Source organism: Vigna angularis, chromosome 3, assembly GCF_016808095.1.
Source record: "Vigna angularis cultivar LongXiaoDou No.4 chromosome 3, ASM1680809v1, whole genome shotgun sequence".
In the NCBI taxonomy this organism is placed as follows: domain Eukaryota; kingdom Viridiplantae; phylum Streptophyta; class Magnoliopsida; order Fabales; family Fabaceae; genus Vigna; species Vigna angularis.
The window spans coordinates 41,924,634-41,944,317 of NC_068972.1; the positions used below are offsets into that span (position 1 = coordinate 41,924,634).

The 19,684-nt window shown below is 31.8% G+C and overlaps 2 protein-coding genes across 2 annotated transcripts; one reads left to right on the forward strand and one right to left on the reverse strand.

Moving 5' to 3' along the window:
- Nucleotides 1–4,823: 4,823 nt before the first annotated feature.
- LOC108326684 (KIN14B-interacting protein At4g14310) lies at nucleotides 4,824–9,037 on the forward strand. The gene is made up of 3 exons (XM_017560297.2): nucleotides 4,824–6,073; nucleotides 6,918–7,531; nucleotides 8,268–9,037. Exons 1-3 carry the CDS (start codon nucleotides 5,018–5,020, stop codon nucleotides 8,797–8,799), a joined length of 2,202 nt encoding a protein of 733 aa, XP_017415786.2. The 5' UTR covers nucleotides 4,824–5,017; the 3' UTR covers nucleotides 8,800–9,037.
- A 935-nt stretch (nucleotides 9,038–9,972) lies between these two features.
- LOC108324323 (phosphate transporter PHO1) lies at nucleotides 9,973–19,413 on the reverse strand. The gene is made up of 14 exons (XM_017557253.2): nucleotides 19,116–19,413; nucleotides 17,372–17,669; nucleotides 16,152–16,491; nucleotides 14,824–14,872; nucleotides 13,810–13,881; nucleotides 13,487–13,619; nucleotides 13,032–13,152; nucleotides 12,212–12,461; nucleotides 11,949–12,053; nucleotides 11,648–11,692; nucleotides 11,393–11,545; nucleotides 10,817–11,095; nucleotides 10,590–10,726; nucleotides 9,973–10,473 (listed from the first exon to the last, which is right to left on the reverse strand). The coding sequence occupies exons 1-14, from the start codon at nucleotides 19,347–19,349 to the stop codon at nucleotides 10,383–10,385; spliced, it is 2,307 nt and encodes a 768-aa protein (XP_017412742.1). The 5' UTR covers nucleotides 19,350–19,413; the 3' UTR covers nucleotides 9,973–10,382.
- Nucleotides 19,414–19,684: the final 271 nt, after the last annotated feature.

Consider the following 19,684-nt stretch of genomic DNA (forward strand, 5'->3'; position numbering starts at 1 on the left):
TATTTCACACAACCACTTGAATTCAATTTCAAACATTTCAATATCATCATCATACTCAATTATAATAGTATTAATCATCACAATCACACTACACCACTTATATTCAACATCACATTATCAAAATTACCAATCAAACATACATTTTATACACCCTGTAACACCCAAATATTTTAAAGGGTATTACTGATAGTAGAGACTAAATTAATTTGATATCTCATATAAACAATCAAACTTTATTTCAATTCCTCCAAAGTACAATACCGAACTTACACACTTTAAACAATATAGTCTTCACCACTTAACATAAATTTGAAATTTCAACTTATAAATCTTACACAACATAATTTTCCCAATACAAATTTATTCTCTTTTTTTTTACAAAAATCCCTGAAAGTTTTTTTCCCCGCATCTCTCTCATCTCTAAGCTTTTTCAACCGCATCTGCAACATTATCTATTCACATATAACATGAGTTATATGATCATAGTACAAACAAATAAGGGTAAGCCAACCATATCATAAAATCATTAAACTTGTAATAAAAATATTTCAATCATGTATTTCTGCAATTGATAAAATATCATTATCCCGATGTCATTAATTCATCATTATCAAAATCATCTTTCTCATTTTCATAAACCTTACAAGTGTACCATGCTTACTCACGAAGCCTTATGGTCAGACCGCTCTCTGCCTATTTCCTTAAGCCTCACCTGTATACTATGTCTTACTTTCTGAAGCCTTATGGTCAGACCTCTCTCTGCCTGCTTCTATAAAACTTATGAACCATATATTTATGTCAAAGCCTTATGGTCAGACCACTTTCTGCCTGCTTTCATAAACCTCAGGTGTTACTTTGTTCATATCCAGCTCTCATGGTATAAACCGAACATACTACTCCGAGTAGTAAACATCATTTCATAAGTAATGATTTCTCATATCCAATCCAACATTTCATAAAATTAACAAATCATACCCTCTTATCCACCTAACTCAATCATGTTCATTCTTTAATTATAAATTGACAATAACCCATTTTGATGTCAATACCCAAAATAAAGTAAACCTATTGCCAGATATCATACTTCATATTATAAACTCATTTTTTTTAACAAGTATAACTCAACATATTTTCACCAATCAAAGGTCATAGATCAGCCAAAATACATCAACATGTCTTAGGAACTACATATTAAAATTTGGGCTCAATGTAGCGGTAAATATATATGAAGTTTTTACCATGATAACTTTATGCATCTACAATCAACTTGTTTTATTTTATTTTCATCCTAGTAGAGATCTTTCTTTACCCCAATTGGTCACCGGAGAGGACCCAGATGTCTGAACGCATCAAACTCACCTTCGACGCCAGCACATATGACTAGTCACAACTGACTGGACCAGGCCAGGGCTGCTCTATGATCAGGGATGTGCCAACTCAGGTTTTTAAGGTTCCTCTATCCTACCAACAAAGAAAGGCCCTCAATAATTAACAATTGATTTATTTAAATTATCTACCATGTTCTCTTATGCTCTAAATCTGAAATGCCAAATTTTAATATTTTCACTTCCTCTCACAGCAACCTCAAACAGTATCTATACATCTATTTAATACCTATATACAAGCTATTACAGAACCCTTACTCCAGACCTTCCAACAAGATCAATTTCAGCCAACAAACTCATTCAAAATAGATTAAATTCATCACATCACAACATGTACTATTTTACAGTTTTAGTTATAACATCCAATATAATAAAAGTCATAAAACAGTTTCACAAGAGCACACCAGTTCAACATTCACATGCATATATTTTTATAAAATAAATTCATACAAAAATAATTAGCTCCCCTTTACCATCAAATTAATCTTAATATAAAATTCAGGGGAAACAAGAAGTTGAATCTGGCAGAGCCGGTTAGACAACTTCTCATCCTTCCAGAAAGGAGCAATAAAAAAATGGATAAAACAATAAAATTTCTGGGGAAACAAGAAGTTGAATCTGGCAGAGCCGGTTAGAGAACTTCTCATCCTTCCAAAAATACAATATAAATAAGAAATAAAAAGTATGGGGAAATAAGAAGTTGAATCTGGCAGAACCGGTTAGACAACTTCTAATCCTTCCAAAAATACAATGTAATTAAATAATAAGAACAATAACAGGTCTGGGGAAATAAGAAGTTGAATCTGGCAGAGCCGGTTAGACAACTTCTAATCCTTCTAAAAATAAAACGAATAAGGAAAACAATAAAAAGTATGGGGAAACAAGAAGTTGAATCTGGCAGAGCCGGTTAGACAACTTCTAATCCATCCAAAAATACAAAAATAAACAACTAATAACATACAAATGGCATAACATAATCAACATCATATTTTACAACTATCACACTTGGATCTAAACGCAGAAGCATGTTCTCATTCAAAATTCAAGATCATACAGAAACAAGATACTTCATATTCAAGATTGAAGATCAGACAAGAGCAAAATATTGCATATTCAAGACTCAAGATAATACAAAACGAAATACTCAAGGTTAGCTCCCCTTACCTCTATTACAGACTTAATCTCCTCGTTCTCTGAAAACTTCCAGAATATCCCCTTTGCAACTAGAAATTTTTCCAACTCTCTTCTCTCAAAATTTTTCTAAGTTTTTTGGTGTAAATTTTCAGCCTCCCCCCTTGGCTATTTATAGCAAAAAAATTTACTATTCATTTTTACTATTCATTTTAACTATTCATTTTTTTATTCATTTTACTATTACAAAAATAATTTTTTATTTACAATTTGATGAATTCTGATCTCTTATGACTCAAAGCTACATGGAATACTTATCCCTTCCAAAAATATTTTTTTTTTACTATTCACTTTTTACTTTTTTTTTTTTTAATCTAGTATCTGACTTACAAATATTTTCAAGGATCTTACACACCCAATCATACCAATTTTCTGAAAATAAACTATAACTCATAGAGACACCAAATTTATAATATAAACACAACTAAGACAAGTTCTAGCTTCCCTTACCTCTCAAAGAAATTGCCCAACTCTAAAAACGGTCAGCCGATTACTTGAACCGCAAAGAATACCTAGACGAACCTATGAAACACTAAATTGTAAACGGACAGAGTCCTTAGAACTCTAGATGAACCAAGAATGAGTAAGAGAGATGTGATTACACATGCAACAATATTAAATTCCTCTAAAACAGATTTGGAAACGGAAGGGGAAAAAGAGTCGAAACTTACTTACTCTATTAAAGAAATTGATCGGGTAGAAACGTAGACCTCGTTGTCGTGGTCGATTAGGTACCTCCTGATCATCAAAGAGATGACTCGGGAGTTAGAACTTTTAGAGAGAAGGTAGAGAATTCTAGAAAAGTGGTTTTTAGAGAGATGATACGTTTTAAAATAACGAAACTCATTTATAACAAAACTATTTATAATAAAATCGTTTAATATTAAAATAATCGAGTCTCACTTAGACTACCACCACTTCTAAAAATACCATCTTCTAGGGTTTTACAACTAATATTCTTTATATTCAAATTGTTATAAAGAAATTATTTCACTTCCTATAACATACTACTATAATTAATTTCAAACAAAATGTAATCAACATATTAAAAATAAAAATTAAACATCAATCCTACTAACTTTATACATTAATCATAATGTTTTCTTAAAAGCTAAATAAATAGATACTTTTCAAACATTTTAAATATCATACAAGATAGACGTGATTAAATCCAAAATCAATTAAAATGTTTTTAATTGCATGACCAACAATCATAACAAAAAAAAAAACAAATGATTTTTTGATACAAGTGACTATTTCAATCTTGGCCAAAACACTTTAACTTAATATATATATATATATATATATATATATATATATATATATATATATATATTCTTTTAATATAGTTTATTCTATATTTAAAGCAATATTAAATAGATTATAACCTGAATTAATTAATTAATTAATAGATACAAGTCATTATTACTTATGATATAATAAGCTAAAGTCAAGTATTTCTCTATACATTTAAAAAAAATATATAAGAAGATTAATTTTCGAAAATAGAAAAAAAACTAAATAAATACGAGAGTATATAGAAAATAATAATAAATAAAATGAAAGATAAATGTATTTGATTAAAGAAAAATAGAAAATGGACAATATACAACGACGTACGGAAATAAGTGATGAATAATTATTTAGATTTCTCCATTTTTATAATTATTTTCACCCAATTTCTTCTACTCTGAAGGTGCCAACTTATGTTATCCATGTTTTTTTTTTTTAATTTTTCACCTGCCAAATACAACATAAATATAGCAAAAAGAGAACAAATTTACTCATTTGATTTTATTTTATAGCTACTCATTTGATTCCCTTATTTAAAGAAACTTTTCCTTTTTAGTTTTGGTTCTTAAATATAATTTCTGTAATCCTTAAGTATTTATTTTTTATAAGGACAAAAAGGATAGAAAATTATATGCCTACAAACTAAAAAAAATTTAATCATATTTCTAGGAATTCAAGCATCATTTCACAGAGGGGGGAAACTAGGATTTTGGGAAAATGGCTTTTAATCAAGTTTCCTCCAAAACCATTCTCATGGGATGATGAAAAACTAACCTTCCATAATTGAAATAAAAAATTTACTAAAGAAAATAACATGTTACTTTTATTAAATAATTTAATGAAATATCAATTAAAGATTTTGGTACAAGTAACCTATTATCTTTTTGATGACTCACATTTATATAAATTTAAATATTATCAAGAATACAAGTAATATTAATCCAACAAAATATAGTTCTTTGCAAGGGAAAAAGAAACAATTTCGCGGCCCAGAAATTTCAAAACTCAAAATTGCAGTGTTTTTCCCGCTTACCCTTCTTCCCATTTCCTTCGATTCATCCATTCACTGTGCAAATTTCTTCTTTTTCGCTCTCTCTCTCGCCACAGAACAGACCGATCAATTTGCCATCGATTTATTCCACACAGATATGGCCACTCGCCGCGGCAGCGGAGACGACGGCGCCGCCGCCGTTCGTCCCCGCCCTATCTCCGCCTCTCGCCGTTTCCCTTCCCCTTCTCTCCTCAAAGAAAACTCCAACCCTCGCCGCTCCACCTCCCGCTCCAACCCTTCCCTCAAAACCCTCCCTCGCGGCCGCAGTTCAAGCCCCTCCGATCTCTCCCGAGCCTCCGCCCAAAAGCCCACCCGTGATCCCACCCCCAAGCTCACCACACAAAGATCCAAACTTTCCACCTCCAACGCCCAAAAGCTCAAAACCTCCACCACCACCACCATTTCCCAAGAACCCAACGATGGAAGTAGCAACAACAGCAACGCAAAGTACCCTAGCAGGCTTCACGAGAAGCTCGCTTTTCTTGAGGGCAAAGTGAAGAGAATAGCTTCGGATATAAAGAAGACCAAGGAGATGTTGGACATGAACAACCCTGATGCCTCCAAGGTGATTCTTTCCGACATTCAGGACAAGATCTCAGGAATTGAGAAGGCCATGGTTCATGTTGTTCCCAATAAGGACGGTGAAGGTGACACCCACGAAGAAGACAAGAAGTTGGTTCAAGGGTCGATATTGAAAAATGAGGAACTCGAGGCGCGTCTTTTCCCTCACCAGAAACTGCTTCGGGAGAGGACAATGGTTGCTGAGAGTGGTAAAGATAAGCATTATTTGGAAAAAGAGAAGGTGTTGAGCCCTGTTGAAGATAACTCAGTTGCAGTTGAGTTTTTGGCCTTTATTGATAAGGTGAATGCTGGGGAGGAAGTGAAGGAAAAGGGTGGTGGGAATGGGGGATGCAGTGATCCGAGGAACGGCATTGATACGATGCTCACGGCGAATGAGAAGCTTGAGGAGTTTGATGATCAGGAGAACAAGGAAGGGGCGGTTGTGGAGGAGATGGATGAGGCTTTCAATTTTAGGCTGAACGAGATCGGTAACAAGGTTGCTTGTGGTGGGTGGTTTGTTGCGGAAGGTGAAGCAGTCCTCCTGACTCACCACGATGGTTCTTGCAGCTATTATGATATTGCCAATTGTGAGGTATTTGTTCTTCATTTGTTGCAGATTCTGAATGTCAAATTGTGGAGTAGTGTCTTGATTTGGTCTTAGGAGTAGATCTTTTTAGTTGAGAATGAAATGATGGTCAAAATAGATGTAGGTGATTCATTACATGATTGATTATAATTTTCCGTTTTTGCTTTTGTGGCCATTTATATTGGACTTTAGTTATAGTATCCGAAATTATGAATCTTCTCAACTAAAGATACTAAGAGAGGATTGAATGACCTTCTTAAAATATCAATTTAGTGTTGTTAATTTTGGTCTCCCCAAGTTCATCTTTGATTTGAACGTAGATAGTGTTGAATACTGTCGTAGGTCATTTGCACTGTGGTTATTTATGTGATGCTATCAATTTTCAGTTTGGGTTGGTTCAATTTATTTTGAAACAATAATATGCTTACTTCTAACTCTTTCCTAAAGTGCTTACGAAAAAAAGTTATCAAAAGCTTGAAATGATGCAAAAGCTTGAAATGGATGATTAGTTTAAAAAATTATAATTAATGCTCAATGTTGAAAAATGACCCACGTTTAGATCTAATGGTGAGATCTGAATGTTCTCCATAAAACATAATTAATGGTTCATATGGACTCATAGAGTTTCAGCAAGTGTCTTTAATTTTGGTGTCATCAAGTTCTTTTTTATTTGAACGTTGATAGTAATGAATATCGAGGCAGTCATTCGCATAATTGTTGATTATCATTTAGTACTATATTTCTTGAAGGTCTCCAAAAGAGATTTTGAAACGAGAAAAAAATAGTAATATTGGAATCGTTTAAAGAACAAAGAAGCATTATTTTTGCTGACAATTTATCATGCTTTCAGGAAAAAGCTGTATATATGCCACCTGCAGAAGTTTCACCCAACATATGGAGAGATTGTTGGGTAATTCGTGCCCCTGGTTCTGATGGTTGCTCGGGAAGGTTTGTAGTAGCTGCATCTGCTGGCAATACTATGGATTCAGGATTTTGCTCGTGGGACTTTTACACCAAAGAAGTGCGAGCTTTGCAGGTAGATGCTGGAACAACCTCCTCAAGAATTGCACTTAGACCCTTGCCTAACAATGTTGTGCAAAGAAGAAATTCCACCTCTGGCATTGTGGCAGCAGAAGCTAAGCAGTGTTGGTACAGGCCCTGTGGACCTCTCATCATCTCAACTGCCAGTTCACAGAAAGCTGTGAAAGTTTTTGATGTTCGTGATGGGGAGCAAATCATGAAATGGGACGTTGAGAAGCCTGTTCTAGCCATGGATTACTGCAGCCCTTTGCAGTGGAGGAACAGAGGCAAAATAGTGGTAGCTGAAGCTGAATCCATTTCTTTGTGGGATGTGAACTCACTTACTCCTCAGGCTCTGCTCTCTATTCCTTTGGATGGTCGAAAAGTTTCTGCTCTCCATGTGAACAACACTGATGCAGAATTGGGTGGAGGGGTTCGCAAAAGGTGAGTTTGTTTTAATCTTAACTTCTTGCTTCTTGTCTTTATCTAAAATATTCTGTTTCTGTCTTCTGAGGTCACTCTTTTATTTATTTGCCTCTTAACAGCTTGGTGGCATGCTGCCTTTTTATTCACGAAAACTATATCTTAGTTATTTTCTGTATTCGTTCTTTCTACTGATGGCACACAAACAGGAACATGTTTTAGCTATCTTGTCATTATATTGAAATTCTAGTTTAGACCTGATAGTTGCAATTCATTTTGTTATTTGTGTTAAGAAACTGGAAGATGCCAAACTTAGATCAATTACATCGTTTCCTTGATGTCATGTTCTCCAATCAAATAATATGTGGATAGTTCTTCAAAATTTGTAGAGCATACAATATTGAAAGTTATTCAACGTTGGAAAGAGCATTAACTTTTCTTCATATAATCGGATAACTTTTGTGAAAATAGAAGGGAGTTTTAATTTCCATTCTCATCTTCTAATTTCAAAAAAGTTATATGATGTTTTCTGCTTACAAATATTTGTATAGGAGAAACTGAAAACATTTTTTTACAATGTGATATGTTGGAAATTAGAAATTGAAATGAGAGAAAATTAAAGAGCTACCAAACATCCCTAAAGGGCTTGGTTTTAGTCCTTGAGGAAAAAGGAATTTTCTTTAGTAGTACAAAATTCATGCATTTTCGCTAGCATTTTTCCCAATAATTAACCAAGTTTAGAAATATAACATTGCAGAATGAGTTCATCAGATGCTGAAGGAAACGAAGGTGTGTTCTGCACCTCAGATTCTATCAATATCATGGACTTTCGCCAGAAGTCTGGTGTGGGCCTAAGGATATCAAAAGTTGGTGTGAATGTGCAGTCAGTTTTCTGTCGTGGTGATTCTGTGTTCATTGGTTGCTCCAACACAAGCTCAATGGGCAAGAAGCAATCAACAATGCTGCAACAATTTTCATTGCGCAGACAAGGCCTGTTCACCACCTATCCTCTCCCAGAATCCAATGCACACTCACACCATGCAGCAATCTCCCAAGTCTGGGGTAATTCTGACTTTGCGATGGGTGTTTGTGGCCAAGGACTATTTGTGTTTGATGCTGTCAAAGATGATGCACTAAGGGTTCTCAACACGGATCACTCAAGTGCTCAAAGTTTTAGAGAAGTAATTGGCCCAGATGATATGTACTGTCCTTCCTTTGATTATCTTGGCTCTCGTGCTCTTCTCATATCAAGAGATCGACCTGCTATGTGGAGGCATCTAATAGTTTGATAGTTATGATTAATTCTTAAGAATGTGTCATTGTGTGCTGTTTTTTTTTTACTTGGTATGCCGAGGACTGAAGTTATACTTTAGAGGGAATTAATTATGTTAGATATGGGTGCTTTGGTGTTGGTATTTTATGCAATAGGTGCATTTCCAGGGTGGACCACTTGTCACTGATATATGTCAAGCCAATAGTATTCCTTGACTCTGTATATTTCAATATTCAATCTATTTATGCATAAAATTACCATTGAGAAGCTTCTTTGATTCTGAATCAATAGACCGTTGACTTGTTATGTGCATCATGCTGAATGTGCTGAAATTGATCCTTAATCATTTAACTTGGCATTTCAGATACATTTGGTTGAGCATATGCTACACCAAGGTACTCAAAAGTCCTGATAAAAAAGGGGAATCTAAAGTACAAGAACAGAAGTGCCATTTCACATTAATATGATGACACAATCTTGTTCTTGTAATCACATGGATAAATATTCCTTTTCAACTCTGTATATAAATTCACTTCTTGGAAAAGGTATGATGTGTAAATAAAATTTAGTATTTCACGAGATTATTATTATTTTTCTTTTTGTTGTGATTAGTTTGAGTATATCTTCTCACTTGGGTGAAATGTTGATGTTGTTAAATAAAATCATTTATTTGATTTGATTACAAAATTGTAACATTACCAAGTGTATTTTGTATTTATTTATTTTATTTTAAGGATGTTATTTACGTATTAAGTGTTTTTATTTTAAATTTTGATTGAGTTGTTTTTATAGAGTTAAATGTGATTAAACTTTGAACAGTCACAAATTTCACATTAAAAATGTAAGTTATAAGAAAAATTAATAATTGTAATTCAGTTTCAATGAGCTCAAATTGAGATGAATTTAAAAATAGTTGGAGAAATTAGTATATGTAGTTCAACCTTTTAATAAGAAGCCAGATACTGTTATTTTTATGAATACAAACATTATTACCTGTTTCTTACAAAAAAATAAAGAGAACATCGTAAGAATTTAATTTTAGTACAATGTTAATATAAATGATCTTATATGTGACTTTTAAATTATTATAAAAGTTATTAATTTTTAGTAATGTTACAGTTTATGAATGAATGAAACCAACGCATTTTTACTCAAACAGTAAAGGAACACCATTGACTTATGGCATAAATGTTTAGAAGATCAAATTTTATATTAGCTGTTAAGTTTCCATTCGCATTTATTAGATAACTATTTTTCATCTCACTTCTACAAATTAAATCAACGCTTCCAGTTTTCTTAATTGCAATTTACAAAACATTGGATACATGATCTTCAAACCCACATTCTAAATCAACAAGTTACCAATGATGCTGATCTAGAACATGAAATCCAAAAGCTGTCAGAGCCAATTCACACGACAAAATGCCATCTTTTATGCATTTTTGTTGGCACTAAAATTGGTTTGTACTTTCCATTGATACTTCAATTAACCGGTATCCAATGCATGGTGAGGGATGTGACCTTCAAAATTTTATTCCCTTAGGGCAATTGCAAGTCTCTTTCACAGGACAATCTGTGCACACCTGTGAGAAAATCATTTCAGTTGTCTGAGTCTATATCACGAAAGGGTAGAGGAACTGCCTTCACTGCCCTGAAATGTCCTACGTTGTTTAGATGTTCATTCTCCAATCTGTAGTGTTCATGCAGAAATTGTCAAATTCTGTGAATTTTGTTCAACATTTCATGGTAAAACAAAACAAAAAAGAAGTCATTTTGAGATGTTCTAAAAAATGTTTGAGAAAGTACCTGTAGAAATTCCAATGCCCTCTTCGAATAACCTCAAGTGAAGCTAAAAAAAAGTCTAGTAGCCTTCTTTGAACAGGTCCCACATTGAGGTGCGTGATAGTCTCCACCCAAGCCACTCTCAGGACAACATTCAATGCCTGAAAAGTGAAATCCAACGCCCCTTTGTGATCAAAAGACTAATTCATGATTCTAACATTCATGCAACAAATTGGTGAAAGAATACTTACAATAGACATGTAGTATATGCTTTTGTTCTTCAGAATTAGATCATCCCTTAGCAAAGGGTTTTTGGAGTTGGGATTGAAAAATCCCCAGTCTTTGACAAAATCCCAATACAATTGGTAAACTGTGGCCACCCCAGAAGTGATAAAGACTATCGCAAACCATAGATTATTATCTTGCCTGCCATATGTCACTCTGGCTCCTGCTGCAACCATTGCTGAAACATACTTCCCCATGTTGGCCAAATGGTTAATATCATTGTCATCAAACCATCTTCTTGCACACTGCTCATGTGGCATTCAAGTACCATGTGTTAGTTCACAACATAATGAACTGTCTAAAAAATTTCAGCTAGAAAATATATCATGTCACATTATAAATTGCGATGGGTCTCGAAGGGATCACATGAGATTTGAACCTAGAACTTCCGGTTCGAAAGTTTAAGAAAATGAATTTATAAATCTTCTAACTTATATTGCTCAACTTTCTTATTCTACTTAATGTAAGACTTAGACTTATGTTTAGATTTCCAACAAATTGATATAAATTCTATACATTATCATGCATCACCAAGGGCATACCTGCAATGCACGCCACCAATATGGCAAAAATGATATGAGATAGGTTATTTCTACGTACAGCCTTCCAGAATGGCAAGTCTCTGGGTGGTGTGACTTGAAAACTCTAGCAAAAGTGTGACAACCTGTTGTTTCCAAATGCCTTAGCAATGGAATCTGAAACCCATAACAGACACTTTAATCTTGATTATTAGTATGCAAATTTGAGAAGCAAAGGGAAACAAAATTAACTTCTTATGCGATATGTAGTAAGATCACCTGGCTAGTTAGTTGGTCAGCCATAAAAAAGTCTACCAGAAGAACCTGTAGAAATAATAAGCTAAATTAAAAAACACTACAAGCTCAATCTTGCACTTAGACTACATGCAACGTGGCATGTCAATGCATCAAACTCTACATATAGTATAGAGAGTTTTAACATGGTAGGTATGACTTTTGTAATAACTTTTCTAAAAGTTCAATAAACCTAACATACATTATGCTTCTGATTGAATGTCAGAGTAAATTCCTTTCACATATCTGCGCATAGATTTTTTTCTCATACATGGAAGAAGTTTACCTTATAAAATGGAGAGCAAGCTATGTTGCGAATAACACGGATGAAGCAGAAACGAGTAGGGCGATAAAAAATGTCAAATGGGCAAATGAGAAGGCCTACAAAGAACTGAAAATGGAAGTTGATAATCAGCACACAAAGATTTGACTTGAGCAACACTACATATAAATTCTATCATAAATCATTGTATGGAGTTTCAGTTTCAAGCAAAACAATGGTATTTTTGTCGTAGTAACATGAAAAAAAGCAATAGCCATTGGACTAACCAGAAAAAGAATTCCTGGAATAGCATCAACTTGGCTAGGAGAAAAACCTGCAGCCCTTAGAAGCAGGTGCATCACCATTGCCCCAAACACAGTTGTCATGAGAGTGGTGCACATCAGAAATGCATCTCTGTGTCTCAGTGCTGTGCTTGGTGAAAACTCAAATATGAAATTATGGTTGATTCTGGTACTCTTCCACATGTACAGATTGCATCCATACATAAACAGGTGCAGGCTTAGTAATACAAACACGCTGCACAAAAATCATTGTAATATAAGTTTTCTTGTTTTAATTTTTCAGCTTAGATGTTTTAGTAGTTACTAACTTAGTAGTCCTATTCTTAAAGGGACATCACTTATGTGATTTCAAGTAAAAAACTACATACTAAGTTGTTATCCTTTTGTTTTTCTTCTTTATTGATAAATCTTTTGGAGATGATTTTAGCTAAATGAAATCGATCGTTAAGATCAATCACGATACAATCAAGGTATTGTCTGTTTTGAAGCGTGTAACTCCGTTACGGTTTTCTCTTTAAAAAAACACATTGAAACATGTAAAAAGTATTTAAATTGTTCAGGCCTTCAATTTTTTGAATGTGGTAAGAACAAATGAATTTATGAATCTTTTCCTTTATTTGTTGTTCCAATTTTTTATTTTTTAACCAATGAAATAATTAGGTTCACTTATATTCTCAACATTGATGATTGTTTATGTTTGAATACTTTAGATAAAGGAAGCAGGATGTTGAATAGTTTTGGTTAAAATGACGTAAACAAGAGTCATTTATGAAGTAAATTGAATAGGAACCATGCATTTTATCACCTGGAAACAGGGTAAACTGCATCCATATATGCTTGCTCTGTGTTGGGAGAGAATATACCACACAAATGAGCCAAGATTACGTATACACAACACAAGGATACAGAACAACCTGTACTCAACCCTACAGTGGAAGTAACGTATAAAAATCAATGAATTGTTAGAAAAAGGGGAAACAAAAAGTTGACTTATTGAAACTATATTAGTGGGGTTCACCACTCTTAGTGGCCACTGACTGGTTGCAATACACTTCAAAATTTGGCATCTATTGCATTATTTTTAAGTGATGCAGCTACCATTAGGCAAAAAAATAATGGAATAACATAGTGGAGACTATTTTTTTTTGTTTATATTTTTATATTATTTTCAAATATATTTTTAATTGTCAATAAAATATAAATTTTAATATTTTTCTTCTTCTTTATAATAAGTTGTTGTTAATGAGAGAGAGGCATTACCAACAAGGAAGGTGACCATATGAGAAGCTTTTGGCTGTTGTTGTGGTCTTAAAAACTTCATTGCTCTTTTCCTATCATTGTTGGTAAAGTGCTTTGTGAATGTGCATTCCACTTCATCCATTAGTCTAACAACCTTTACTCAAAAGTATTGTATTTGCATATAACACCAATTATTAATTAGTACTAGTGTATCACATTCTCCACTCTAACAATTTGAGAAAGGATCAAATAATAAAAAAAAAAACTATTAATATTTGAATAATTTTTTCTTTCTTTCTTTTATTCCCTTCTTAGGGTTTATATCATGGGAAAATAAATCATACCTTATCAGAACTAATGAAATGGGATCTCTTCACTTCCTTCAAATAATTTGTAGAAGCTTTTTGACAAGATACCTTTCCAAATGCCAATGTTACAGAGTTAATTAACATAATTTTCAAAGTAATTAATGTAGCAAAAACACTCAATTAACACATCAAGTAGTGTTATTAAATTTTAAAATTGTGTACGAAAATTCAGCAAAGATGGATTACACACCCATGTCAAATAAATGTTAAAAATCAAAATTGTGATTATTATTGTTATAAAAATTAACATTTTCACAATAATATATCATGAAAAACCTATACACCTTCAATCTCTATATCACCTATTTTTAATTTTTTTTCATAAAAAAATACATTTATGTATTACATATAAATATATATAAAATTCCAGTCAACAGTATGTTACTTACACTCTTCTATAAATTAAAAAAAAGGACATGACCCAATAACTATAAAGAAGAAAGAAGATAACTGTTTTTGTGTTTGGAAATTAGGTTTGGTAACATATGGAGTTGAATATATTGAGATAAGTTGTTATATTTCTTACTACCTGCACGTGAAGAATATAGCCCACAATTGCAAGTTGGTTCCAAACGAAGCGTCATTAATAATGTAACAAAACACTAATTTAATGTGCTTTCATTTCTCTTTACTCTTCCCATAACTAGGTTGAGTACCACCATACACTATAGTAAAACCAACAACATTAACTATGTTTACATACACAAAATGTAACTGAAAAACGAACAAACAAAACATACTTGTTTTGTTACCATATTTAGTAAACTAAAATATAAGTTCATCCGCATATTTACAATACTATCTGTCTAAAAACACTCTTGATTTCAAATATAAACGTAACCTCCGATTGATGTGACTAAGGATCATTTAAAAATGGTATTCTTTGATGAACTATAGAAAAGTAAATCACTTTTATGTGATGTTAGGTATTTTTGTTTTATACAGATTATATAGTGTTGCATCATGTTTATGAGTGTGATGGAGTTATACCTTGTCAAATTTCTTGAGTATCTTGGTGAATGCTACCATATTCAACGAACTACAAAGAAGATAGAATATGTGGTTAGGAACAAAACTAGTGTTCACATGGGTAATATATAATGCTACCATAAAGGGACTTATGGTAGGGTATGACCTATTTATATATAATGCCATTCAATGAAAAATAGATATATTACGTGTTTATTGGCATGCGCAAAAGCTGAAATTGATACGTAAGAATTTCTTTGCACCAAGGAAAAGTTTCGTAGTCTCATTGCATCTTTAGCATGTCATTGTTCTCATCGTCATGGACATCATGTAAAGTTGAGAAGAAAGCTAAGCTATAAGGTTGAGAAGAGCAAAAAGATGAAGAATTTGGATTTGTTCTCCATTGTTTTGAAGCATGCATGAGTGTTGGATGACATAAGTTAAGGATTAATTTGTAGAAACTTAGGTTATATCCTAGGAGAAACGTGTTGGATGATATATCCTACCTATCACACCAACCTCTATCTACCAAATCATTCTTTCTTCTTACGTGGTAGAGTGAAACTACTCCATGCAACTCCACACTCCATTAGTCTCATTATAAATACAATATTTTTTAAAATTTAAGTGAAAATCTAAATTTCATATTAGGTAAAAATATAAAGTTAAATACTTAATATTTTAAAATTTTAAGTTAAAAGTTGTGTCAATTTTTTTGTATGAATTAAACTTATATATATATATATATATATATATATATATATATATATATATATAATTTTTCCATGATATAATCACTTTTTTCATCATTCCAATTGAAGGATAAACTACCACATTCTCCTCTAGTCAACATTCCATTAATGATCATAATATTGGTTATATATTTTTAAATCATATACGTAATTTAACCAAGATATAACCACAAAAAAGTTACTTACATTTTAGACTATTATAATCATGATGGATTCTGAAAATTTTATTATATATCTTAAATTAATAATTAATTTTGGCCGTTAAAAAACCATTTTATTTTTTTAAAAATCAATTTTACTTAAATATAAATCATATATTAAAACATGTAATTTATTTATTTATTTTTAAAACGGTTCGGTTACATACGCAATCAATTTATTCACATAACATGATCAGTATACTAATTGATAAGTGATCAAGTAATTATGTAAGCACTATTTCCATTGTTGTTTATAATAAAAAAATTGAAATTAATTCTCTAATATTGTTTCTAAAATACTATTGTTATTAGTACCGTAAAACAAAAATTATATATAAATAAATACAACATACTGATAAATTAATTAAAATGAAAGTAATTTATATATATTAATTACCTATAAGTTTTGAGAAGATCAAGACCTTTATAGAGCTCCACAAAAGCACTTCTAATCATCTTCTCAGCACACTGAATTTTTCTCTTGTTGAAGACCTCTCCTCCACACCCTGCTGCTTTCATTGGACTATTCACCAAATCCTCCCACAGCATGGAAGTAACCGCCGTTGGAGTGGTGGCCGGAATATCAATTCTTATGGCCGTTTGAGGCTTTCCCTTCTTTGTCTTCACCCTCATTGCTGAGTTCACAAAACTTAAACCATTCCTTTCCAACGTTGAGATCACTTCATCCATCTCTGAAACCTCTGAATCTGATAAATTTTTTCGTTTTCCAACACTTTCTACATACACAAATGAATATAATTAACAAGTTTAAACTTAATTCCTTTTAACAAAATCGTAAAATTATTCCTATCTTTAATTTATGTGAAATTTTCGAATTAATAAGTACTCATGAAATTAATTATGTTAATAATTTTTTATATTAATTAAGAATATTGAAAATTTTATCATGGTATATGCTAATAACATATATTGATTTTTTGTTTCCTAAGCATAAGTTATAAATAAATGAAATAAGAAAAAAAACATATTTTAAGAGGCACACACACACATAAATTATTATTAAGAATGATTTTCTAATGATTTTATTTTTCACTTTATTATCTTTTAAATCGAATATACGATAAACAAAACAACTTATATCACAAATAAATCAAACGTAACTAAACAAAACAAGAAGAACCTTTATGTTTTATAAGAAACCTTCAAGCTATATATTACCAGCGTGTCACATCTAGTGAACACTTTTCTTCTATATTTATTACTCAATTAAAACTAAAGGTTAGTTTATTTGTTTTCGCAATTAGTGAAATTTTGCATTTAAGAAGAAGAGCATGGCTCGGAAGTCAAATCCATTAAAATATATAGCATTCCATTTATTATTTGTTTGAGCAATTCCATTACCATTTTATCTTTAAAAAGTATTTTATAAGAAATAGTATATAAATTATTATTATCATTACTTTTTTCATTACGTGAGACTTTTAGATTTATCAAAACTATATATATAAATATATAATATTAAGAAGTAAATTTTAAATTTAACTCAATCTTATAAAATTAATTTTATAAATGAAATTTATATTTATTTATTTATTTTAAATTGGTCTTTTCTGATCGATATAAAATTTTCAATACATAAATAAAAAATCTGTTCACCTGAACGTTGGCCAGGAGAGTGAGGGAAAATTTCAGTATTTGAAGGTCTGAGAGAGTGATTTTTTCTGCGTGTGTTACTGAGAAGTTGCTTAAGGTCGAGCAATATGTTAAGCTGCTTGTTCAATATTTCTCCTCTTTCAACAAACTCAATCTCTTGTTTCTTGTAGAATTGGTTAACCTTGTTAAGTTCTCCATCAAGCTTTGCAAAAAACACTTGCACCTCATCTTCTTCTACAAACAACTGTGCCAGTTCAGTTTCATATACTTCTTCACTTTCTTCTGTTATTGTTTTCTTCACCTGTAATATAAGAGATGAATTTAAGTTTAATTTATCTTTACAAAATTAATTTCTTTTTTTAAAAAAATATAGGTATCTATGAGTCAATATTCCAAATTATAATTTTATGTAGCTACCTCTTTCGTTTTTAAATAATTATGTACGAGTTTATATTCATGAAAATGTAAATTTCTATTTTTATCTAGGGTGCACAATGGTTTCGTGATGGGTGTGTATGCAATAGTGTTCCCACTATCCATTTTCACCTTGATTTCGTGAGAGAATGAGAAACTCTTGAAAGAAAAAGCAGAAAGGGGTTTCAGAAAAAAAAAAAACGACCACTAAACTTGCTTTTTAGCCCTTAATGCCATTCTCACATTCTCCACTTTCATCTTTTTTATTTATTATTTTAAGGACACGATTTGATACGGAACCCAATTTCAATGTTTTACGTATTAAAATATATGTAATTTTTTTAATAAATTTTATTATTAGTATTTTCTCTTAAAACGCCAATTCAGTCTCCTTGTGAGTATATGAATTTTAAAGGGTATGCTACTATATATATAATTAATAATAATTAGAGGTAAATTCTTCATTACCTTGTGTTGTTTATATATTTATATATTTCCTTCTACTTTTCCTATTGCACATTACTGATTTTTGGATCATAATAGATTAACAAAATCTCACTTTTTCTTTAACATATATATTATATTATAACTTTAACATTTCTGAATCATAAAATAATGGATTTACGTTTAGATTACCAGCTATTCATCAAGAATCAAAAGCTTAACAAAATCAGACTCTAATCACGTTTTTTCGCCATACTAAAGAAAAACCGTACGATTTTTGGATAATAAAATAATGGATTTATAGCACGTTAAAATTAAAAGTTATATATTTAATGATCAAAAGATTAATAATCACATATTTTTTCACCATAAAAGAGAATAGCTTTAAACCTACCAAGATGTTTAATGTAATACACCACATTCCAAACACACACATACTAACCATAGATCATTGACTCTTTTCACTTTTTCGTGGTTCATATTCACCGCAAGCAATTCACGTGGCTGTTATACTCACGTAATTTCAAGCCCTCTTAGCCATAAACAAGTTACTTAAATTATGTTAATTTCCTACAAAATTACCAGCTAGTTAACTTTAAATATGTGCTAATTAATAGCCTCGAAGAAATTTCACTGTCTAAAAACGATGTCATTTATTTCTTCATTTCATTTTTCTGAAACAAAAGTACATGATAAAGACAAAACAAAGACAAAGACAAAGACACATAAAATCATAAACACACGCAAAGGTTTTAGACATGTCCCTGGAACTCATATTTTACCCGAACCACAAGAAGGAAAAACAAGACAAACCAGAAACACATGCAGAGACTTTATAAACTATACACACACATATCTATATAGTGATATCTTTTGCAACATAGTTTACCTGAATGAAATCTTGCATGTTGTTGTCGTTGTGTGAATTGTAGAGCTTGTTGATTACGAAGCGAAGAGAATCGAAAATGGAACGACCAAAGGTTTGTTGGGGGGGCTGTGATTGGTTGAGAAGTCTTTTGAGTTTGATGTTTTTGATGTATTTCTTGAGCTGTCGGTAGTTGACAAAGGCCTCCTTCCATTCTGGTATTAGTTGAGCTTCAAGCTCCTTTGAGAATTTCACCATTTCGGGTTTGGTTTGTGGTGAGAAGAAGAGGAAGAGAAGAGAAGAGTTTGAGAGATTGAGAATGTGATGAAGGGGGGATTTTATAAGAGAAGAGCCATGTGGAAAACTTTTCAAACATATGCTTTACATTTGCTTTTTCATACATGCTTTCCATTACTGTTTGCCTTAATAAGAAGAATAGGATTAACAAACAAAAATGGAATTAGAAAAAAAAAACATGTTTGGAATATCCCAAACACTTTTGAAAAAAAATTAAAAGAATTTGTAAAATAATTTGATGAGAGAATTTTACAAATTAATTTATGCATAAACTAAATATTATTTTATTTAAGTTA

Excerpts from the sequence above, each read along its gene's own strand:
- LOC108326684 (XM_017560297.2), top strand. The coding sequence starts at position 5,018 with ATGGCCACTCGCCGCGGCAGCGGAGACGACGGCGCCGCCGCCGTTCGT. Across the intron at positions 6,074-6,917 it reads ATGATATTGCCAATTGTGAG|GAAAAAGCTGTATATATGCC; the intron begins GTATTTGTTCTT and ends TCATGCTTTCAG. Across the intron at positions 7,532-8,267 it reads GGTGGAGGGGTTCGCAAAAG|AATGAGTTCATCAGATGCTG; the intron begins GTGAGTTTGTTT and ends ATAACATTGCAG.
- LOC108324323 (XM_017557253.2), bottom strand. The coding sequence starts at position 19,349 with ATGGTGAAATTCTCAAAGGAGCTTGAAGCTCAACTAATACCAGAATGG. Across the intron at positions 14,873-16,151 it reads GATCTTCTCAAAACTTATAG|TTCGTTGAATATGGTAGCAT; the intron begins GTAATTAATATA and ends TCTTCTTTGTAG. Across the intron at positions 11,096-11,392 it reads ATTGGTGGCGTGCATTGCAG|TGTGCAAGAAGATGGTTTGA; the intron begins GTATGCCCTTGG and ends CCACATGAGCAG.